The 26,374-nt window shown below is 24.8% G+C and overlaps 1 protein-coding gene across 2 annotated transcripts; it reads right to left on the minus strand.

Moving 5' to 3' along the window:
* Positions 1-1,206: 1,206 nt before the first annotated feature.
* LOC129615341 (dachshund homolog 1-like) lies at positions 1,207-24,845 on the minus strand. Of its 2 annotated transcripts, none has more exons than XM_055530491.1 (5): positions 24,648-24,845; positions 11,459-12,284; positions 2,801-2,910; positions 2,341-2,689; positions 1,207-2,238 (listed from the first exon to the last, which is right to left on the minus strand). In XM_055530491.1, exons 2-5 carry the CDS (start codon positions 12,067-12,069, stop codon positions 1,470-1,472), a joined length of 1,839 nt encoding a protein of 612 aa, XP_055386466.1. In that variant the 5' UTR covers positions 12,070-12,284; positions 24,648-24,845; the 3' UTR covers positions 1,207-1,469. The 2 variants fall into 2 exon arrangements, with proteins under 2 accessions (XP_055386466.1, XP_055386465.1); XM_055530490.1 differs by having other exon boundaries at positions 1,207-2,244.
* Between the last annotated feature and the right edge of the window lie 1,529 nt (positions 24,846-26,374).

A 26,374-nucleotide genomic window follows, 5' to 3' on the forward strand; every position in this document is an offset into this window, starting at 1 on the left:
AATTTTTTTTTCTTATTTTTAATTTTTTCTTTTTCTGACTCATCTTATTGTTAACCCTTTTTTCGATTTTTCTATAAACATTTTCAGTGAATTTTTTTTTTCCTGTTTATGAGGAATGAGTTTATTGCTTGAAGGTGGTAGAAGGTTGATGATAAAGTCTTGGGAATAAATGTACGGAAGTTTTAAGGAAGGGAATTAAATATTTTTTAGAATTTAATTGATAAAGTGGGGAATATAATTTTGAATCCTTAAGGCTGTAAAGTTTTACAGTTAAATGGAAAAAACAAAACTAGAAAAAGAATAGAAAAAGGAAAAAACTGGAATGTTTTTATTTCTTATTTAAAAATCAATTTTCGATTTTAAGGATTCAAGAAAAAAAAACAAGAAAAACAAAAAATTTCGTATAAAATACGAAAAAGGAAATTTTTATGTTGTTTTTGTTATGCAGTAGTGAAAGTTAAAGACGAGTAAATGGTTGTGGTTATTTTATGCGTAGAATGTTTTTGTAATTTTAAATAATTTTTAAGAAAATGTTTGTATGCTTTGATTTAATTATCACTTAATTGATGAAATGTAAATTTTCATAAGTATTTAATTGAATTTTATCATTTGTCTAGCTTTGAAATTTGATTATTTTTGATCCAAATTCCAATTTTTAGGGTATGTGTAATCAAATTGAAAAGATTTGTTTACTAATTTATTCACTATATTTGATGGGCTACAATATTGGAAGAAGATCGAGATCTAATCGAAGACAGTTAGTTTTTATAGTATCTATTTGGAATTCTTTAATAAATGAAAGAAATGGTCAAATAGAGTTGTAATATCATGAGATCAATTTTGCTTCAAATTTGCGCTTATTTTGTAGCGAATTATAGCGAACCTCAATAACATATAAGGAATCAATAGACTTTGAATAATGACTATGTTAGAGAAGAATTTAAGAGTGAGATATAAACAAAGATATTTTCTAGAATGCAGTCTGCATTCTAAAGTCGAGATTCTTTAGATTTTACATTGAAGATTTAATATATTTTCTAGATTTCATCTGTGTCCCATAAAATTTTCAAATTTGCTATGGTATTGTAGATTATTCAGCGTATAGAATTGAAATGCAATTCTGCATTTGCAATGAGCTTTCGAAAAATCTGTTTGATCTATTAATATTTTATTATAAGTGTTTATTATAAAAAAAAAACGTTCAACTCTACCTTTAATTCGTTTTGAAACGATTTTTATTATTCTTATTACTTTATCGAAATTTTACTTTTTATTTACAAAATTAATTTTAACATTATGCTTAAAGGGTACATGCGATTATAATTTTAATTTTATTTAATTTTCAATTTTATTTACTCATTAAATCTAAAAAAAAAAAAAAATATAAATGTATTCATTTATACATTAATTCCTTAACTTTCCTTTAAAAAGTGTGTTAGCAAAGCCATTAAGGTTTTGGAATTTGCAACTTAAGTTTTCTCTTTATCTAATTCATCATCAGTTTGAGTTTTTTCTTGTTCTTGATTTTTTTTCTCGGGTTGTTCTTCTTCCTCTCTTTCATTTTTATTTTTCTCTTTACGATCAATTCCTTTTTTTGAACGTAATTTCATTTCAAGTCTTCGTCTCAATTTAATACCCAATTTTCGTTCTCGACTGTATCGTTTCTGATATAAAATTCTAAGTTTACGTTCATCTTCCAATTGTTTCTCTAAAGAATCTTTAACTTCTTTCTCTTTAACAATATCCATTCTTAATTCAGCTTTTTCATAGAGCATTTGTTTTTCATGTTGTCTTGCATTATCAGTGGCCATTTTTAATAAACTTTGAATATTCCAAAGTAATGCACCAATCGAAATATTTCCTTCAGATTCAAATTCATTTGGTGGTGGCAAATCATCTCTTTCATATGGTAAAGTTTTATTAACAATTTCATTAGCTCTTCTTTTCAATTCCTTATTATATTCTGGATTATTATCAGATTTTTCTTCATCAGATATTAAAGATAAATCATCGGTTGATTCATTTCTCATATCATTTGAGCTTGAATGGCGTTGTGGTGTTGGTGAATCACTTCTATTACTCACATTATAAACACTTTCACCATCATTAACATTATCTTTAATATGATTATCGGATGTTGTTTTTGATGATAAATTTAATGCCGGATTATCACGTTCATGATTATGATCTCGAGTATCTGAATGATCTGATGTTGTTGATTTAACAAGTTCACCCAATCTGTAACTGTATACAATTTAATAAAAATTTCTTAATTTAATTAGCCAAAAATTTTTTGTATATAAATTGAATTTATTCTTATTTTTAATTGATAACACTTACCGTTCCAAATTCTTAACCAAATCTTCATTTGATGATTGTCCCCACATACCAGAACGTATCATAGCTTCAAGTTCATCTGGTGGCATACCAGTTTGTATGGCTAATTTTAACATTATTGAACTATCGAGACGTGCCAAATTATCCAATGGACGTTGATGTAAAGGACCATTTAAATTGAACGGTTGACCTTCTTGTTGACGTGCTGCTGCAGATGTACTAAATTGACGCATTAATGCCAATTGATTTAATTGCTGTTGTTGTTGCTGTTGCTGCTGCTGTTGATTATATTGAAATTGTGCTGTCTCATTGTTAAAGCTTTTCGATAATAAATGTTGTGTTGAATGATTTTCTGAAATTAAATACGGGAATTTTTGAATTAGGGTGGGGTTTTTGTTATATTGTGTTTTTTTTGTTCTTTCATTTTAATTAGTTTAAATTAATGATATTTTTTTAAACTTACCATTATTAAAGAAGTTATCAGGGGAATCAGTTTTGTATTTCTGAAGATCTGAATAATCACCAAATTCTCCCGGTGAAAATATTTTTTTTGCTGGTCTACCCGCTTTTGAGCTGAAAAAAATTTATATTATGTTATTCTATTGGTATGTTAGGACTTATTCAAAAGATTTATTAGAAAGAATTAAAATGTTAATATTGTCAGTGAACTGCAGAATAGAAAATGTTATTTTTAGTAATTATTTACTATAGGACTGGTCGATGAGCTTTATATTTAACAGATTGGTTTCAAACTTTGTATTTTGATTAAATGCTTCAGTCAAGCTTTTGTCCTTTTTAATTTACTATATTTATTTAAGGCAGTAATTTATTTTCGGTGGCTACGTTCAATTAGAATCTCTCCCCAACAATTGACTATTTATTGAAATTCATTGCGATAGGCTGAAATTTTAGAGAGAGTGAAAGTCTAAGTACGAAGCCAGAATTTTAAACAAAAATTGTATTGTGATTCTTAAAACTTCTTAAACGTTTTCCTCCTCTTTTTAATTTTTAACTATAAGACAAGTTAATTTATTTTCAATTGAAAGCAACAATAATCTGTTTGGCTTCATAAAGTAGAAGTTGAAATGAAAAAAAAATTTTGTATTTTATGCATGTTAATTAAATTGCAACTCAATTTTCCAATTGTTTAAAAATTAAAACCACAAAATTGTTAACTTCTGTTTTGTAAATTATAAAAGAGATCCGCACACTTTTAACCTTTTTTTCACTTTAATTTTTTATATTCATTTCAGTTTTGTTCTTTAGAAAATTGCATGTCTTTACAATTTTGTTATTTTCTTGGTAAACTTGGTTATATTAAATGTTAAATTGGAATTTGTAAAGAAAAAAAAAAAAATAAAAACAAAATATGCAATAAAACACTTGAAATGATTGATTGGTTGGCCACAAAATTGAATATCACTTTTCAGAAATAAATTTTTATTTATTCATTTTTGTTTTTTATGGTCATTACTTTTAGGTTGCTGCTCATCGAATACCTAGGTGTAAAGAGTTAACATTTTAACCGATGACTTTTGTATCACCAAGATAAAAAAAAAAGAATATAATGTACGAGAAAAGGAGGATAAAACCCTTTCCTTTTTGTTATTTTTTTTTTGTTGTTTTTGCAATTATTATTAACAATCTTTTAAAGACCATTTAAATGAATGATTGAACAATTTGTTGTAATAAAAATAATGAATTGACTTTGTTGTCGCCGACTTATGATTTTAGTAGCTAGAATCGTTTGATTATAAATTGAAGTACATAAAAAATTTTGAAGAATTTTGCAAACAAGAATTTTTTAATAAACATTACGTAGAGAAACTATTAAAATTTTCACTTGCAGAAAAATATGTGACTGTTAATTTAAAAGAAAATAAACATTATTGTGAATAATTATTTGGTTTTCAATTTGAAATGAAATTTAAATTGTAATAAATTTTTTGGAGAATAATTTTGTGTTACATAAAATAAAAAGAAGTTTTAGATCCTATTTTCGGTCATATAGGGAGGAATATTTTGATTTTTCCGAATTCTTCACGGGATTTTCAAGTATTAGAGAAATTTGAAGCAATTACTTTAAACCAGCTTTTCGTCGGTCTGATGGTTTGTTTAATCTCGTATAACAGTTTTTGTCTGAACCGATTGTCTGAGCTTAAATTTTTAAGATACAAGTGACCAATTTTTCGAAAAAATAACATATGAAGTTGAAAACTGAGAAATTTCAGACTCCTACAACCTGAGGTCTATAAAAAATATGAAAAAAAATTGTTTTTAGATAACGGTAAATTTTAACGCCCATTTTGTTTTTTTAAAGGTGAACAAAACTATGCCTTGGTAGTAAAAGCTTAATACTACTTTTCTGCGTCTGCGTTTACAGATTTTAAAAAATATTTGTTTTTTACCTACAATAAATAGTCAAAAAATGACAGTTTTTAAGTTTTTGGAGGCTATTACCCTTAAAAGAAGGGGTGATAAGTAAAAATTTTCTTCTACGGAAATAAGTTTCTATTAAAGATCTATGTACCCATAAAATTTCATCTTTTTATCTTCAAGGGTATATCAGTTTTGTAAATAGACACACAGACAGACGGACCGACGTATAGAGCGAAACTAATAAACACTTTTTTTTAAAAAAATTTTTGGAAAAGTGCTAAAAAAGGTAGTTAAATTTCTTAAATTTTAAAATAGGTATCCAAAAATTTTTTTTAATGATTTTGTATAACTTTTTTGTCAAATTATAAAAATAAAATTATTTGAATTTGTAGGAATGACCAAGAGAATAATTAATGCTATTATTTTGCAGTCAACTGATATTCTTTGAATGTTACCAAATAAAGATTGAATGAAAATAACAGAAAACAAAACTCTACAACTTTGTAATTTTCATAGTAGAATTAGAAATATGCAGTTCCGAATTGGAATCATTGGTTCTTAAAGTTATCAATCCCCTACTAAATATGCACAGTCCCATATCCATATTCCAAACCAAAATATTTCGTTTGGAATTTTCTTTTTAATTGTAATTTGATTAAAAATGTTATAAATAGTTTTACGCGTACGTTTGTCCCATTTGATAAAAATTTTCTTAAAAATTTTTTAGAATAACGCGTTTTTCGTGAAGTAAAAAGTAGAAAAACAAAAATAATTTTAAATCTAATCAACCGAGATTTTATTTTATCCTTAAAATTAATTCATTCAGAAACTTATTTTCATAAAATTTTTTAATTTCCTCATGAAAAGTTTTCTCGCCTTTTTTTTTCAAAAATATTGTTGCGGTCATAAACAACTTTTAGAAATTTCCTATCAAAGTAAATAAATTAAATTTGTTTGTTTTTTTTTTCAAATTTATTTTTATATAATATTTTAATTAAATCCGGCCATATTCAGGTGATTAAATGAAAAAAGGAAAAAAAAAAGAAATCATTTAACATTCGGACAAAAGTTTTGATCTAAAAATAAAAAAAAAAAAAATTATAATTGTTTGGTGTGCAATTTTCAATTCAATGAATTTCTATAATCAACTTTATTTGGTGTTAATTGAACGCGTTTTAAAACGAATAATTAAAACAGAAATGAAAGAAGAATGAAAACAAAAACTTGTGTAAGAAAAAAGGACATTTATAGATTTAATTTGAAAAAATCATAAAAATATGATTATAACTATATATACATATATTTAAAATTATATTGAAGTAGACATATAAATTATAGAACTTATTACAATATCAATGAACCTGAGCAAAACTTCTACAGCTTTCCATTTACTAAAACTATTGAAATGCTTTCTTCCAATGTTATCAATATAAATATCAGCAATTAAGTACCAATATATTAATTTACAGTAAAAAATTCTGTGGTCCTACAACTATTTTTGTAATTTGTATATGAAAAATTTTATAGTAACTGAAAAAACACTACAGCGAAATTATTTTAATTGAAAGACATTTAAGACTACTCTCAAAAACTAGAAGAAAATTGACAAATTGACAAGTTGAGAGACAGCTTGAAGAGTTTTGGCCTAGTTTCAACATGATGTAAGTTCCGCTAGGGAGTTTCTCAAACTCTGTTTGGTGTCACCAGACTCCCTCTAATGCGGATTGGATCAGAACGGATTGATGTTGTAGATTGTAGACTGTGCAGGTTGAGTTATACGTCTCTAGAGTACTCCCTTGAGAGCAATCATCCTAATGAGCTCGAGTGTTGTGAAAGGTTCGGCGGAGCTGCGGTTCGTAGTTCTCTAGTACTTGTCCTGTCAAAATAGCGTTAAGAATTCTCAGGTGATTCTTGGCCAACCCTATAATTTTCCCAAATCACTTCTCGTAATAATCTTCCAGAAACTCCATGGCTTTCTGCAATACCGGATGAATTTTCCAGAACTCCGACCGCCTCTCTTCTGATTCCTCCCTTAGTTCCAAACGAACAGTATGTAATCCGATTACGCAGAATGGCTCCGGGCCTAGAAGAAGTATCGTCATTTTTCCCTTACTCAAAAACACATCGGCTCCCTTCCTCGCCAACACAACGTCCGCTTAGTTTCTTTCCACGCTCACATGTCCAGTCACCCAGCAAAGTGTGAATGGGCCGCTTCTATTCAATTTATTGATCAATTTATTGAACTTTCATAACGAAGGCAGAAAATTTTTGTTCTAGATGGAATATGGTTGTTAAGGGCCGAAATAAATCAGTGATTGTTGTTGGGTGTTTTAATTACATTTAAAATTACGAAAATTCTGTTTTAATGCCATTTTATTCAATATAGCTATATATTCGATAGCACTGAACTGTATCAAACGGATACTGTATCAAATAGCCATTCATTTAAATAGAAAAACGTGGCATTCTTAAAAGAAATTTGAGAAACAGGGACATTTATGATTTTCTAGATTTAACTTAATAATTTAAATTAGACAGTCAAATAATTTAAATCAAGTGTTACTTGAATTTTTATATATTGTATTAGGAAATTGAAGTATCCTAATTATAAAATCGACACTTTGAACTCCTCATGTGATTAACACAACCTTGAATGAACGTGATTTTGAATTATAAATTTTGTGTAATTTTGTGAATCTATATATGTGATACAATTTTTATGCTATACATATATACAAATAATATGTTCTTCACTTGCACCATTGATATAATTAAATCATAAAAGAGATAAACTTAAAGCTCTTAAACGCGTTATCAATACGTCTAAGTCCATGTATAAGAACTATTAGAAAATTTATGAAATAAAATTTCTTTAAAGTGCGAAAATATTATTAATGATATTAAAAAAATATTTTCATAAATAAAAATTCATAAAGTTACCAAGCTAAACCGCATACATGTGGAAAATGGAAACTTGATTAATTTCGAAATAAAAATATAATTATATAATATCAAAGGAATGAAAGGGAGAAAACAAGAAACAAAAAATAATTTATTTGTATTTACAAATTATTTAATTTTTTTTTTTTGCGTTCACCTGAGTGTATAAAGAATTTCACACCCAGTTGATTAGTCAAAAGAAGAATTATTGGCTTTAACACCTTCACTTAATTTGAAACTGTTTTTTTTTTTGTTTTTCATCATCTTTATAAATGTTTTTGTTTGTATATGCTTTTTTAGTCCTGTTTTTTTGTTTTTATTCATTTTCAGATTGTTATCATCGTTTTTAACAACAGAAAGGACAACAAATTTATTTCTATCATAACAAAGGACCTTTTTAATATTATAAAGAAGATAAATGTGTATATATGTTTGTGTATAAATATTTGTATAGTGTAAAATAAAATAATCATTTTTAATGATAATAATCATGATAAAGAAAAAAGATAGAGAGTAGAGCGTATAAATGTAAAACACAAAAAAAAAAAATAAAAGTTAGAAACGCATAGGAAAATGTAAATAAAGGATATGTGTATGTTTGTGTGTGAATAAGAACATAGAACAGAAAAATATAAGGGTTATGGTGGTTACTTCATAAAGTCCTTATAAAGTAATGATAAATTAGATGAGCATTAAGTTTTTTTTTTTTACTCTTCATACCTTTATACGTATAATGTAGTATGTTTTAAAAGACCAATCAAGAAAATAAAAAAAAAAGGATCAGATTTATTTTTCACTTTGATATAAACATACACATTTGTTTATTTTATGTATAGTACAATGTGTTCCAGGTATAAAATGCCAGGAATATTTTGCATGATTTATTTATTTAGAACTCACATTGAATGCGAAAATTCTAACGAGCTTAGGGAGATTTGTGGTGATTTTAATATTTAAACTTGATTTAATTAGTGAACACACAACAGTTTTTAATTAGTTAGAAAACACAGTACCTTTACGCTTGTTTTAAATGCAACATATATAATAATTGAAAGGAAAAGATTAAGAAGTATTTGAAATCAAAATAACAGAGAACTTTGTTGGAATAATTCTAGAGACCGGTGGATAATATTTGAAAACGAGTAAATAAATAAAAGTGGACGTTACAGAAAAATGTCTCAATATTCTGAGAACGCAGAAGCAATGTCAGCGAAAAACCCAAGCGAATCATAAAATACATTAAATTTCATGTTGAAATATGATGAAACCATCCCTGAAGTAATATACAAACAGCGACCGCGTGTTCTTCAATTTCTGTAAATATTTTATTGAAAATTAATAAACTAAACTTGAGGCGTGATTTATATAGAACTTAAGTTTTCTTCAGGACTTTATAATTTTCCGGCAAAACTCCTTTAATTCGTGATCTAACATTTAAAGGTTTTTAAAAAATTTTTCAAATATTTTGCTGCTAAAATCATGAATTAAATAGTGGGGATTTCTCATACTGAACTGTTATTTCGAAATTCCAAATGTTCTCATTTTAGAATACACTGAAGAGGCACACTGTATTTAAAGAGTATAAGAACAAAAAAAAAAAAATACAATGTTAAATGTATAGTATAAGTATTTAAAGCTGAAAAATTTATTAAGTCTTGTTGAACTTAAAAGCATGTAAAAGACTTTAATTTGTTTTCTTAAGAAAATAATCGAAAAGAAAAAAAAAGATTGGGAATTTATCATGGGAATATACTGGATATGCCCTTATTTATAAAATTATATCTATATAAAATAGAATATACATATAAGACATAGATATAAGTCAATGAATTTTAAAAGAAATTTTAAAACTTACTTACAAATTTATGGAATTTTAATCAAAAGGCAAATTTAATATATATGTGAAATTTGTTATACAAATACAAAAATTAAGGAATGATAAAAATATTATAGGGTGCATTATTTATGGTTTAATAATTTAAAGTCAATTATAAAGATGTAAGGCTCAACATTATATTATAGCATTTCTAGACTATTTCGGATAATTTGTGTTAGTCTGTTTTACAAAGAATCTTAAAATTTGGTGGCATGGAGAAGAAAATACCCTAATTGATTTAGCGAAAAATTACAATAATTGAATTTTTCATATTGAACATAGGACAGCAAAATTTTGTTCAGTTCCACTCATGAAGCGATACTCTTACTAATTGTTCTAAAAACTGAATGATGGGTTTTTCAAATGACCACTGAATTTTAAGCGATAATTAAATGATATTATTTAATTTGAATTTAATTGAATGACAAATGCAATGTGCGTGCATTTCTTAAAAACTATAATGAATAGCTTTCATAAAAAACGTTCCTCTTCATTAGACGGTTTGCTATTCATAAATAGTAAATATAGATGAAGAAGAAAAATCATATTATTAAAAAAAATTCTGATTTGTTTTACATAGCAATTATTTGAAAGACGCATAGGCATGGCAAATTCTTGTATGACTTGAAATGAACGTTTATAAAAAAACGAAGTCATTTTTATATGCTCAAAATAACGAGAAGATTAAATAAACTATACATGAGTCATTAAATAAAATAATGATTTGCAATAAATTGTATAGGTTAAACAGTCAATCAATAAGTTTGCCGTTGATTTGCAAATACAAATAAAACATTAGACCATCCCATTTTGATTAAAAAATGAAAATCGTGTCACTTTTGTTATAGTAATGTGTAGGTAGCAGAAGTGGTGCCTAAAGAGATAAAGCCCAAATTATTAACAAAAAAATTTCATTGCTTTCTTTCAAAAAAATTTTTGGAAAAACGTGCTTAAGCAAAATCTCTACATCCGACAAAATTAAAATTTCATATTTTGTATGTAAAATGTTAGTACTCGTATGAAGTTATATGGCAAAAGTACATTAAATAATTTTTTTGTATTCCCTTCGCGCCATTTTGAGTCTTTTACAGCTCTTTAAAATAATGAAAGCTCTTTTCAATTTATTACAAATACTGTACCAAATTGATGTATATTTTTTTAAGTTTAAAGCGTAAAAGTTTCGATAAACTTTTTCTATATAAGAAAATACATCACATCTTCACGGACACTTGAAGGAGCCGAAAATTTAGTTTCAAATTTGATTCGATTTCTCCTCACCAGTAACTGAAAAATTTTTGTTTTCGCTCTACTTGGACAGGATTCATTCATCAGATTTGTGAACATTAAAGGTGATTCCAATTATAGGGACTTCCTGCAATTATTAATTAAAACTAATGCAAATTTCTAATCATTAAGGCATATTTCTGGATGTTATTTCATGTACTCTTATTTCATTCAGCCTACAACTGCCTTATTGTAAAAACTTCTTGATTATTTACTAATTTATTTGTAAAAGAATAGAACTGTAAAACTCAATTATCGATAGACATTGAATTTAACAGATTCGAAAATAATCTTTAATTCATTGTTTCTTAATTGTTCATTTTATTGTACTCCTCTTTTTATAGATCACAATTTCTATTGTTTTAAATTAGAAAACGACGCCAACAACAATAAACAATTCGTGAACAATCCTCTTATAGCATTATAAACTTCGTATTATACAAAAATATACATAAATATCTATTCATACAATAGAAATTCAAAAAAGGAAATCTAAAATTAAATTATTATTGAGTTGAACAGAAAAAAACAAAATTCAATTTGTTTGTTTTAAGGAAACACAAAATCCAACTACAATAAATTTGATCCTATACTTTTAAACTATATAGAGAAATTATAAAACATCAAATAATATATACTTACATTGTTTTTGTTGTACAATCATCAAATAAAGTATCAAAATCTTTAACTGATAATAATTTACAACGATTAACAAATGGTTGAATTGCCCCTAAAGCTCTTAATACTCTAACTTGTTCAACATTACATACAAGCGGTTCAATATCCAATCTTTTTAATTTACAATAAACGGTATGTGGCCCACCAACAGCATGCTTTAAAAATAATTCAACAGCTTGTGGAAGACATAACATTGTTTCACCGGATATTGTAAATGCAGCAACCTTTTGACCACGATAATCAATAAGTTTACATTCATTTGCCAATGGATCTGATGTTGATACTGTTGGCTGATGATGCATTTGATGTGTTAAATTATTATGTTGTGATGCTGTATGATGTGAATGTAAATGTGAATGATTAACTGTACCATTTGATGCTGCTGCAGCTGCGGCAGCTGCTGCTGCTGCTGCTGCCGCTGCTGCTGCTGCTGATGGTGATGTTAATGAATTTGGATAATTATTTCGTCCACCAGTTGGTAAACCAGTTGCTAAATGTGAATAATGTCCAGCAGCAGCTGCCGCCATTAAATCTAATGGTGATACATGATTTAAAATTTGCAATGAACTTAACATTTTTGCTATTGTTATTTGTGATTTTATTGCTGGTTTTATTTTTCTTTTCAATTGTTATTCTTAAAGTCAATTGTGTTTTATGCAAGTTGTTATTATTAGTAACAGTAATTGTAACAAAAATATTAAAGAATGGTTGATTTTTTTTTTTGTGAGATCGCCTTTTAATGTTTACATGTTTTGTGAAAATTTTAGGGTGTTTCCTTGGTCTTCAATTCCTGTAATAATAGAAAATAATTTTTGTTTTAATGATTTTTTAATTTTTAATTTTTCAATAATTTAATTGGTAATGAAGTGTTTATATATAATGTTAAGCTATTATTTTACAAAATAATTTAATTATAAGGCAAAATTGATCTTAAACATGTTTGATTTCCTGTTAATCATATTATTATTGATACGTAGCATGAATTGACAATTGATGACAATAGTGAATTTCTTCCTCAAACTAAAATTAAATACCATCAAATAGGAAGTCGTAGTAAAATAGGAAGAGAAGTAAAACAGGGTATTAAAATCAAATAATAAGTGACATTTATATGCAGGCTTATTGATAAATAATTGAATATTTTGAATTTTTATTTGAAATTTGAAATTTCAAATGTTGGCATACTAGTCTGTAGGATCACAATGCAGAAAGGATGCGTAATATCATAAAATATTATAATGTAACTGCAGTATTCGCAATATAATTGTAATAACATCTGTGTGACTGAAATCAGCTCAATTTAAAGGTTGGGTACTGAATTTAGGTTGATATAAAATCAATTTTTATAAACCCTTAAAGTATGCCATAACTTTTAAAATGTTTTTGTTCCATTCTAACAATATGCTCAATATGCTGAATGACAATATTGTAAGTTCAATCCATATTGTGCCACATGGGTAATAAACTACAATAACATAATCACATTTTGATTAATTTTTGAGTTGGCATAGAAAAATTTGTTATTGCTTAACATTTCTTTGCAACTATTATTTTGCATCTTATTATGAATATTTGAAAATTTTAAGGTTAATTTCATATACTGATTCGGCGTACTTATAAGTCGAATTCACTATATAAATTCGTATCAGAAATTTTTTAATTTTATTTTTTACCAAAAAATCCTTAAAAAGTTAAGATTATTGCCGGGGATGTCAACTTTTGTAAAAGTAATTACTTCGGTTTAAATATTCGTCATATTTAAATTGTGAATCTAACGCTTTGTGAGTAAAAAATAATTGTTTTAGCCTTAAAGTATGCAATATATTTTAAATTCTTTTGTTTACTATAATAATGGTTAATGGTTATTTCGAAAACGGGTTTTCAATGTAAATATTTTAAAATATGGTTTTGTTACTGGTATTGAGTTTCTGTTCAAAGAAAATTTCACAATTATTGTTAAATTAAAAAAAAATTAATAATACTCGTAATTTCTTGACCAGTTTGTTTTACAAGTAAATTTTGTTAAAATAGACTTTGAAAAAAAAATTATTTAAAAGAATATTTGTGAATTAAAATTTCCAAACCCATTTTGAAAAATTATAGAAATAATTATGTCCGAAATGATGACTTTAATTGATATTATTAAATTTTGCTTTTAATTATTAAATTAAATAACATTAAACAAATATAAATATGTGGTTATATGTACTCTACGTATATATGTATAACAACTATATATAGAATGCACTTGTAAATGAATTAATTTAATTGAAAATGCATAAGATTTGTATAAAAAAAAATATTTTTTTTGTATGATGAAATTATATTTTTATTTTTTAGCACTTTTCCAAAAATTTTTTGAAAAAATGTGCTTATTAGTTTCACTCTGTCCGTCTGTCCGTTTTAGATAGAAAGCTAAAATTTTATATGTCTAAAAATGCCATTGTTTAACTATTTATTGCAGTGAAACCGTAAGCATTTTTCAAATTTTACAAACGCAAAAAGGCAGTGGCTTGCCTCTCCTATCGCGGCATACTATAGTCAAACTTTAAAAAAACAAAATGGCCGTTAAAATTTACCTTTATCTAAAATCCATTTTTTCCAAATTTTTGATGTCGTTTTTCTTTTAGACCCCAGGTTTTAGGAGCCTGAAATAAGCAGCTTTTAGACACCAATAAATACTTTATTTCGTTAGAAGAACAATTTTTTTTCATTTCCACCCCATCTCAAGTTAACGCCCCTTGAAATTTGGAAAATTTGAATTTTTGACGCCTTATATTTCCGAAAACGCAAGTTTTTTCAAATTTCTATAAACGCAAAAAGCTAACGGTAAATTCCATGACATTAAAAAATATAATTATTTTTCTTAACTCACGCAATTAATCCTTAAAATCGAGCATTATGTTAACCCCTCTATATGAATTTTGCTTTATTTCAAAGACTTCGTAAATCATTCATCCTAAATATATGCAATCCTAGAAAATTTTTTTTTCGTTTTTGAATGAAAATAATTATTAAAATTATTAAATAGTGTGATAGGTATAGATTTAACAGTATTTTCACTTGCTTGATGGAAAAGTGCTACAATACAAACCATTGGTTTGACCCAACTTTATTTATAAATCAATACATAAAAATTAAATTACTGTAATGAATAAATAATTACAATTAAAAAATAATAATAATAATAAGATAAATAAATAAATTGAGAAAAACAAACTCAATTTTTTTTTCCATTTTCATTTAAAATTAGCATTTTAACTGATTAACCGAGAACTCATTATGAATATTTAATATTAATTATGAAAATGAAATATAATTTTAAAAGCTTTGTGTCTAAATTCATTAACATAATTGTTTATTAAAATTATTTGAAATTAATTTATTATTATTATAAAATATTAAAATTTGTTTGCATATTACTAAGTGTCCAGTGTCATTTCGTCATATCCTTGCATTTAAATTTGGGATTTTTTAATTTTAATTTTGTGAAATTGAAAATAAAATGTGATTGAATTTTTATTAAAGTAGCATTAATTTTGATTATTGGTAGTAGGTCGCATTGATAAGATGAAATTGGTTTAAATATTCTGGAATACATAAGCCGTAAAAATTATTGGAGTGCCTTCCTTTAAAAAATTTGAGTTTTTTCAAATAATATTCATTGTGAATAGAAATTTTATAATTTTATTAAAAATATCAAAAAGATAAACTATGTTAATGACACGGTTTTTAGTAAGAATGATCTTAACAAGTTTTATAATTAACATTGCACAAGTAATAACCTAAAAATTAATTGGAATAAACGTGCGCTATATAATGTGTTACTATCCAGAAAATGGTATAACAAATTATAATTTAAATTTACAGACCCTATAAATAATCGATTTGATTAACAATGTAGACGTTTTCTTCATTAACCTGTTAATCGATTATAAATGACTGTGATAAGTTGAAATTCATTAAACGATGGTCTAAGGGGTTTAATGATACTTGTTTTGAAATCCCTCTACTTGTGTCTCTACTTGTTCGTCCTCGTCCTAAATGCTGTAAATTTTTTGAAAATTCATATAATAATTTAAAAAAAAAATTTAAATGCTAGACAAGCAGAGATTCTAAGCGTTTTACGTGATCACTTGAAAAAATCTCTTCAAAAACTTTAAACGCGTTAAACTAGAAGAGATAGATCATTTTTAACAAAATTTTAAATCACAAAAATAAAAGTGTAATCATCAGGCGAATAAAGTGTATGTAAAATGAAATAGCTTTATGTTATAAAATTAGCTATAGAATGGTTGGTGCAGCATGTTCACTACCGCCCAACTAGCACAAATGTGCCGTTTTGCTATAACTAAATCCTGATCACCATTCCGTCATTAAGCGTACGATTGTAGTTGGCCTATTTTAAGCACCCCGTTCTTTTGAGGAATCTGTCTAAATCCCCGATGCCAATATTCGATATTTTAAAAAGAAATAATCTAGAGATGAAAACTAATTGCAAGGCTACATACAGTAGTACTGCAAATACGATATATAATTTAAAAAGACGAGAAAAAAATAAATTAAAACAAAGTTGTTTTCTATGACTTTTATTTCTGTGAAGTTCTTAAAAACATTTTTGTTATTTTTTTTTAAATTTAGAACAAAAAAAAATAGCTATAAATTTTCTAATTTATATTTTTTAAATAAACCAAATTCCAAGCTATTATTTTTATAGACTTTCAATCATTAAGGTCAAACGCTAAAATACAAAAGAATTTTTTTTCAAAATTTTTATCCATACTTAATTTCAATTTAAAATATTTTTCAGTATGTTTGAATTTTCAAAAAAAAAAAATTTAAATATAAGGTACTTGGTTCAATTACTGGGCATAATTTAATGAGAAATAGAAAATGAAAAATGGGATTTTTTATTTTGAGTGGTAATGGAATAGCAAATTTATAATCTTATATGTTTAATTGTATTAAATTTTTTCGATATGGTGTGTTGTCCATCATTAAAGTTACTGGTCTAAAAAATTTCTTTAACAATTTAGATAATTTTGTATACAGTAAAAGGATTATGCTAGAATGTTCTTATATAAAAAAATTAAATATTAGGAAATTAGTTTAGTAATAGCATGAAAATTCTCATTATTATTGAACTGAATTTATATAAAAAAAACAAATCATCTATACAGTTTTATAAGTGGATTAAAGCACAGTCTAGGCTTATAATTTTAAAAACCTAAATGTGTATTAGTTAGTACTTACAATATATATTACTTAGTACTTTGGTGCTCGAGCAAGTTATTTGTTGTAAATTCTTATATTCATATGTATAGGTATGTATTGGTTGAAAATTCATTTTCCGAATTTTTCAATTATTTTGAATTTCAATTGACAAGTATTTGCTCTGAAAATCTCTTTTTTTTGCAATATATTGTTGACGTGAAATGCTAATTGAATTTTCACCTAAAATTTTTAAATTTATTTTCTTTTGAATCAGTTGTTAATTTTCTGTTGTTGATCTTATATAATATAAGATCAACAATTCGAAACAGAAAACCTATAATGAGGTTTGTGTGTCTCAATTTTATTCCCATATTAATAATTTTTTTGGTGTTCCATTAACGTAGTTTTTACCCTATATTCAAAATATATTTACTTGTTTTCTATTTTCGTAAATATTATAAAATTAATTGGCGATGTGCAAGTAATCGAAAAAAAAACTCTTATTTAATTAATATTTTTTTTCTAGAGTGTAATTATATTTATTAACAAGTATATTAACATTACCATGACACCTTATTTCAATCATAAAACTTCTAAATAACAATTTGTTATTTTAGAAAAACAAATAATTAATTAATAAATTTTTTGAAAGTATACATATATGTCCGTGTTTAAGCATATGTATACTATGTGTGTGTGTACATATGTGTGTATTCAAAATTGTGGTATAGAAAAAATCGCATGAGATAATTATAATTTTCTAAAAGGTGTTCGTTTCAACACGATGATCAATTAAAATTGTTTTTTTTTTCTAAATTTATTATTGATGTTTTATTAGAAGTCATAGTATATAAATTAATTTGTGTGTGTGTGTTAGTATTTAGTTATTACAGAATGATATTGTAATTTTTACTGAAATTTCGCTATAAATTTTCTTTGAGTGTTTTTTCAGATTCTGATTTTTTTTTGGTTTTTTAATCGTGTTTTATATATAAACAGTTAATTTCTTGATTTCAACAAGATATTTTTGTTTTTTTGTTCAATTTTGGCACTTGGTTGTGTTATTCATTATAAGGAAGACATATGTATATATACAAATGTGTGAAAATTAATCGGTTAACGAAAGCAACTAATGAATCACATAGAAAACTTATGTTAGTTTTGGCATGTTTCCCTGAAATTTGAAATCTTTTGTATTGGATCTTCTAATAATTTTAATAATTTTAAAAATTTTATTAAATAGTATTGATTTTCTTGTGTTTGTTGTAACTCTTTTATGTGTAGGTGTAACTTCAAATTAGATTAATATATTTTGAATCTGAAATTACGTTATTAAACATGTTTTCATTTAATTTAAGTTCAACACTGGAAAAAAAACGCATATCTAAAGTGGAAATAAACCATTTCGAAGATCATATTTTTGCTTTGTAAATTAAATATTTGAAAACTCGTAATATTTTCACCCAAAGTAGAACATGAACATATGTCAATACTTCTTATAGTCAAACTTACTAAAGTTATTTCAATTTTGTGGATAAAATGAAACCAAAAGGAATATAATGTATAGCAATCATAGATAGTTTAATGTTGTAATAAAAGTATATGAGCAGCTCCTTTTTGTTTTCCAAAATAAATTGTAGCTGAATAAAAAATGATGATGGGCACAAGGTTGTCGGCATTCAAATAAAAAGACTACCAAATGAGAAATAATGTATTTGCAATTGTGCTATAAAAATTTTTCAATTTCTCGAACAATTTTTTGAATTTGGCTACAAAATATTATATGTACAAAGCTATTGCAGCTCGTTAAGAAATTTCTTTTATTCCAAATAAATAATTTATTTTCATATATGGCTCAAGAATATAATTAATTTGAAAACAATATATTTCCCTAACTGATTTGAATTATATTAAGAATAAAAATAAAGGGGTTGAAATTAAATTTATGTCAAAATTAGTTATAAAGTATGGTTATCGTGAATTCAAATATAGTTTTGCGTCTGTTCGCTTTAAAAAATATATGTTGCAACTTATAGCCAAAACGTAGCTATCTCAAAACATTTATTTAAAAATCTAAGTAATTATATTTCTTAAATTAACTTTTCTAGTCTTATTTAGCGTTTTCAATTCAGTTTTGCAAAAATTTTATCAAATTACTACTTTTGTTTTTGATCCTCATATGGCATGTGACCATTAAAGGGTTGATATTAAAATATTTTCAAATTATTAATTAAGTGAAAAATTCAATTTCAACAAGTGAACTTATTTGGAATCTCCTATTTTTGATTTATTGAAAATAAAGTAAGATTGCTGCAAATCAAGTTATATAGAAAAACACACTGCTAATAGGGTATAGAGTACATAAATAGTTATTGTATAGAATTATAAAATAATAAGACATACTGAAAAATTTAGTATGAATTCTTATATTGATTAAAAAATTCCCTTAAAAGTATGAAATTTTATTAACAAAGAGAACTCAACATTTGAGTTTACTTATTATTTGTCCTGCTACACGATTCTACAATAATATAAAATTAACAATTGCATAAGAATTTTAACTATAATTATGAAATTGCTACAAGAAAAATTCTGTATTTCAACAATCCTACTCGTAATACTTATAGTAGTGCAAAAGTGCAATCGCTCAAATTTCAACCGCTCTATTTAATTAATTGTTTTCTTTTATTGTTTCAAATAACAATTTGTTTGCAAAATTTCCAGGAATTGCAAACAGGAAAAAAAAAAAAAACAAGTGAGCTGCCATTCTCATTTTATAATTTTAGATTAAATTTTTTGTTTTTTTTTTCCTTTCCAATAAAAATTCTACACCATTCTTCTTTTTATACCTTGCGGCTATTTAGTTCCAAAATGAAATAAAAAATCCGCAAAAATATTTAATGCACATTGCATATAATAAGTTTTTTTTTTATGTCACCGCAATTATTAATTCATACCCTAAATGTAAAATAAATTTGTGAATTGCACTTTAAAAAACAAAAATAGTGTTTATTCAGGAAAAAAAGCATTAAAATAAATTTATTTCGATTGCAGAACGTAAATATGTAAGTTAAAAATAAAATCAAGAAATGCCACCAATCATGAAATTCTGACATCGTATTGCTGCTAGTTGTTTCTTTCATTTTATTATTAATACTCGTATTTTGCATTTGTATATGGTTCGAATGCATTAAAAACGTCTCAAACTGAAAAAAAACATGGAATTGTATAATTAAAATTAATTCACCCTAAAGAATTTTATTATTTAACATTTTGTCTCCTTCCTGTCCTTCTCTCCAAAAAGTGTTGCCATTTTTCTATTCTTTGCTTTAATTTGCTAAAAAAATTCTGCCAGTTATTACCAACTCAATTTTCTTCTTTATAGAGTACTGAAACAAAATCGTTGAAATATTTTACAAAACAAATAATTTTTTAAATAATTTTTTCCCAGCCCCTAGGCGAGATGTCAACTAAACAAAGAGGAATTTGACAGACCGTGTCTCTTAAATATTATTCATATGTAGAAATTATGTGAGTAAAAGTTTCGCTAACGCGATTTTTGATACAGTATTTTCTTTTTTTCGTTTTATACACTCTCATAGGAAAAATATCTCTCGTACATTAATCAATCTCAATTCAATGCTTTGACATTCCGTTGTAAAGGAAGATCAAATACGTACAAATCAAGTTGCATGAGTGATAAGTACCTAAGTGAGTTTTATAATGTTGAAAACTTTAAAAACAAACTAATTAGTTAATATTAAGGTTTAATATCATCATTGTCTTCGAAATATTAAAATTTATAATATTTTGATCAGTTGATCATTTCTAGCTGGAACTTGTTTTAAGGTTAGTTCTAGTAAACGTTTTTGCAAGTTTATTTATAATGCATTTTTCATTATTAAATAGCTATTGAAATCATAGAGTGTAAAAATTTCATCACAAAATTAGTTTTAAATTTGCACTTGAGAACGTGTCTCGAACGTATACATTATGTTTAATAGGCCAGAAAATGTCATTTTAAAATACGCCAATCGCATTTAAATTAGAATAAAAATAGGTCGAAATTATAAAACGACTTTATGCCATTGTATTAAAGCAAATCTGGAAAACTGTATAATTTAAGTATCAATTTATAATTCGATTATATATACTCGTATTTACTTTCGTATTGTTTAAAATAGCTGAAAATTATTGACAGTATATTTACGATACAACTTTCATTTTCATTAGTTTGATATTACCATTGCCATGTATTGAAGTAACTAGCTAGGCTACGTGCCTGTCGCTGACTATATTTTAAATTATTAATATAGAGAACCTAACTTGCATAATGGTGTGTGCTGTAACAGTAATAATTATGATTTGCGACTGGTTTTTAATTTCAAGAGATTTGGCACCTCTTAATGTGCATTTATCAAAATATTTTCCATTTGAAACTACACAAAACTATATAATTTGATCACAACGATAAACAGATACCTGTTTTATTAGCGGAAATGCAATTATAAACATAAAGACTCTGTAATTGTTTTTTTTTCTTATAAAATTATGTACATAAAATGTTATAGTTGAAATTTTTATTGTTATAACTTTGGTAATTCTAATTTGAAATTATAAACTCCATAACCTATAATATTTTGTTTTACAATTTTTTCTCTTAATAATTAATTTTGCATTCATTTAAATTATACAATATATACAAACGAATTATATTATTGTGGCATGTCACAAATTACTTATTATTCAAGAATTATAAATAGAAAACAAAAAATAATTTAAATAAAAAAATTATAATAATCTAAAGAATTAGTCTTGACTTCAGTGTACTCACATGATATTTATGTATAAGAATCGCATAATATGCATGTCTGCTATAAAATATTTCACTTTTGATATGTTTTTCATGATTAATTATTACATATTTTAGATTTTAATTTAGAATAGTGTAGAAAGATTAGGTTAATGTCTAGCATATTAAGTAAATAAATGCATTTTTTTAATACTTGCTCTAATGTTAATGATTCACAGGTCACATACTATACTGTATTACATTTTTATTAAGTACAAATATTTCTTGTGTTGACTATCGTTGAAACGCCACCTTAATGTACAAAAAATCATTATCCGAAACGTCATCTTAAACTCATGAAACTAACGTCTCCACAAGATTTCAATTGATTAGAAATTATAGCAAAAACTGTTTTATTCAAATATATTGAAAAATTCCTAAATGGTGCATTGTTATAGGTTTCAGAGAGATACTGAAAATCTTAGAGCTATATTTACATATTTGAGAAATACGCTGTAATTGTATTGCAAAATTTTCCTTGCGGATAGGCAGACATGCAAACGAGGCTTGTATACTAACGTGGTACGATATAAAAATTTTAAATAAGTATAAACTTATTAGAGCTTGTTCAGCTTATTGTTGTTTAAAATTGCATGTTGCCCCATATATTTTGCGGTTTTGATCGATAATACAAAAGAAATTTAAGGCCAATACAATTCATATTTAAAACAATACGCTTGGCAAATGCATTGAAAGATATTTGATTTTACACAAAGTCGATTTTGAAAATGTGTTCGCTAAGGTAATAATTATTTTTAATTAATATTTAAGTTAATATTAAAATTAAACATGCGTGCGTTTCTTAATAGGGTAAAAATATAAATTTATTTTATGATTCTATTTTTAGTTTTAATCATATATGTATGTAGTTGTGTGTATGTAAGTATCTTGTAAAATAAATTAAAATTAATGCTTTTGATAAATTTAATTAGCTCTTCTGCTTCTACTGCACGTATGTTCTGCATCTATTTTCAAAAAAAAAATAATTTTATGCTCATTCACAGGTATTAATTAAGTTGCAAAAGTTTTTGACTTGTTAAGTGTGCTGTAAACTCCTATATGTTTTTTTTTCTTAATTATAAATAATTATAAATTAGATTATAAATTTTCATTTCAGAAAAAGAATGAAATCAATGTAAATCATAAAATTATTTTATTATTCTTTTTAATTTTTTGATCCCATATTTGAAATTTTTTTTTTGAATTTATAGTGAAAATGAAATAATTAAACAAAAATTCATGTTCTTCTAAAATATATATGTACTAAAACTTTGAAAGGGGGATTTTTTTTTATATTAAATTTGAAATCAGTTTTCAATTTATAAAATTTTCATCCTATTATTTTGGCCGTTTTGCATAATCGCTTGGACAAATGTAATCAATCAAGTTCATGATTTATAAAAGTTAATATTTCTCATTCGCAATTTGAGTTTAGAGGTAGGATTTTGTATAAAGTCTACGAATTCCGCAACTAACAATATTCCGCACTCCTTAAAACAAAGTTGTACAAGCGCCGTAGTTAAATTCAAAATTAAATACAATGATACTGCACTGTTAAGCAAAAATAAAGTTATTTTTTACATTTTGGGGTACAAATAATTTAATTGACGCTATAGACAATATTATAAATATTGTTACCACTTGCCCTAATTTACCAATTTTATACACCAAAATTCAACGTAAAAGCTTAGAAATCAGCGTTATGTTATTTTTAATATTTGAAAACGGGAACTGTTAACATTTTATCGTCAAAATTTAATAGGCCTTACAAGGGATGTAAAGAAGTTGCGTTTCTTTGCGTTTCAAAAATGCATTTTATATTCAATTCGGAAAGCGTAACATTGTAAAACTTTTTTAAGATTAACCAATTACGGAACGTGTTACAACGCTAAAAAATTTTTTTTTAAACACGGAATACTGCTAATATTTATTTGTTACTTAGGAGAAATCTTGCAACAAACTAAGGCTTGAATTATATTTCCTATTTATTCATGTAAGGTATGGCAATCTCCTTTCGGATAAGAGGGAAATATTACTGTTACAATTCTAATTTCATTTTTTATTCACAAAAATTTTTTTTTATATAAAAATTGTTACCATATTTTAGTTGGATCTGAAATTATGGAAAAAAGTTACCAATATCAAAAATTAATTTTCCAATATGAAATCTAAGCTACGAAATTGAATTTCGAAAATCTATTTTCTGAATGTTTTTTATGAAAATCGAGCCATATTTGAATTCATTATAGCTTTATTTATAAATCTGTCAAACTATATTTAATCAGTACTTTATTAAAATCCGATATTTAAATCTAAGTATTGAGCCTTATTTGTCCGTTTTATTCTTAAATTAAGGGACAAACTTAAATTTAGAAAATATTTTTTATATGGTAATTAATTCATTTATTAATCAATACTATTTATTTATTAATTAATAACATTATTAGAAAATATTTATATGTATAGGTATAATATGGTAACAACAAGATCTAACTGTTTAAGTCGACTTATAGGATAAAGTCGAGATATTATATTATAGCAAATAAATTTTCGTAATTTAAATATTCATTTCAGCAAATTTATGTCAAATTTAAAACATTCTAAGGAAGTCAAATTAAAATGTGAAGTTCGACCAAAGTAATTTTCGGATAAAAAATACCGATGCGGCGATTCTCAAAAATTAAAATTTAAAAACAAAAAATTGAAATGTTAATAAAAGCGGCTAATTGGCTTTCCAATTAACGGGCATGAGTATATAGTTCCATAGTCTTTATATTCGGAATATTAAAAATTTATAAATCAAACTTAATTATTTTATAAGAAAAAAGCATTTTAAATTTAAAAAATATTTAAATTACTTAAAATTACCTGAAATTCATTTAGAACTACATTGGCACACAATTAAAGCCTATTATTTAATTAAAATATAATTAAAATATTTTAAGCCAAATTTTTACAAAGGTTAAAGTAAAATGTTGCAGTTCATTAAATAATCAAACAAAATTATTTTAATTAATAAAATAAATAATAATCTTTTAAATTAATTTTTATATTCCAAAAATTTTGAAATTTTGAAATTTCACCTACCTTATTTTCCTTGATTTTGGATTTTAAACAAATTGTTTTGCGTATTCTAAACCAATTTTTTTTTTATATAAAAAACAATTTTTATTTTATTCAAAATTCAATGTTATAGTTCATATATCAGTTTGTTGATCAGCTGCTTTTGTTTTCTATGATGATCATGAACTTTTTTTTCTTAAAATTTTTATTAATTTTTTTTGATTATTTTGTATTTTATTGCCAAAATTCCTTTGTTATAATTATATTTTAGTTTATTTTATTTTTTAATAATATTGAGTATAACATTTTACATTTATATTGCATTAATTATATTAATATAACAAGTAAACAATTCTTGTTTTTTTTTTTTTTTAATAATTATATGCAATTTTTTATATAACACATTCTTATAATTTAAAAAAAAAAACAATTTCTACATACAATAAAAATTTTGTTCTACAAATCAAATAGATGTATGTATGTAATGTATGTAATGTATAAATTTCATTAATACTATATTTTGTATAATTGTTTTTATAATTTCAATATTAATATATAATTATTATTGTTATTGTTATAATAAATTATCTTTGTGTTTTATTTCTATTTAATCATATACATATAATATGTTAATATAGATCTATATGCTACTTTAAATCAAATATATATATTTATATTATAATATGTGTAGTAGATATAACTTATATTAATGATAATATATTCTATATAAAATGCATTATACCAGTATATTATAGTTATGTGTATTAAAAATTTATTATTGTTATTATTATTATTGTTGTTACTATAGAATTGTTTTACTATACACACTATTATTGCTATAATTTTTACTATTATTATTTTCTTCTATATATTATATATACTTTTTTTTTCAATGTTATTATTTGTTTGCTTTAGAATATTATTATACATACATTATTATCTAATAATATATTATTTATATTCGTATATGTATATATATAAATAAGAATGATAAAATATTTTAATATTATATACCGGAAATCATTTGTGTTAGAAAATATTATACATATAGGAGTATAATAATAACATTTATTTTAAATCCGTAATTGTTATAAATTCATTCAGATATAGTATATTTTTTATATAGTAAACATTGTTTGTAGTAAATCAAATTGAATGTATATTTAACAGTTATATTTAGTAGAAACGTCATTTAAAAAAAATATTTTAATATTTTCAATCATAATATTAAAAATTAAAAGTATTTCTTTTGGTATTCCAGAATTTTATAACAAATAAAATATAAGAAATAATTTTCAATATAAATTAATTTTCATTAGTAGAACACTTAATATACGTAAAAGAATAAAAAATCCTAAATTTTTTTTTGGATTTACTATAGGATTTGAACAATGAATTTTTATCAAAAAAAAAAATTTTTGTATAAAAGAATCCTTTTTTTTTCAACCGTTTTTTTTCGATGCTACTTCACAGATAAACACTACATTGACTGGTTTTACTTGAATCAATCTATTAGCTTATAGGCTACAAATTAAAAAAGATTTTTTCTTTTTGTATATATTGTTTTGTTGTTTTCATATAAGAAACAAAAGGAAATATAAAAAAAATACAAAAAAAAAGAAAAAACCGTAAAAAACAAAAAACAAAACAAACCTACATATTCCTATATATAGTTAAAACTTATTATATACAAACTTTACTACATCTTCAAAATCTGTTATTCATATTTATTTATACTGTTATACATTATA

Source organism: Condylostylus longicornis, unplaced genomic scaffold (genome assembly GCF_029603195.1).
Source record: "Condylostylus longicornis isolate FDR11 unplaced genomic scaffold, ASM2960319v2 ptg000135l, whole genome shotgun sequence".
NCBI classification, from domain to species: domain Eukaryota; kingdom Metazoa; phylum Arthropoda; class Insecta; order Diptera; family Dolichopodidae; genus Condylostylus; species Condylostylus longicornis.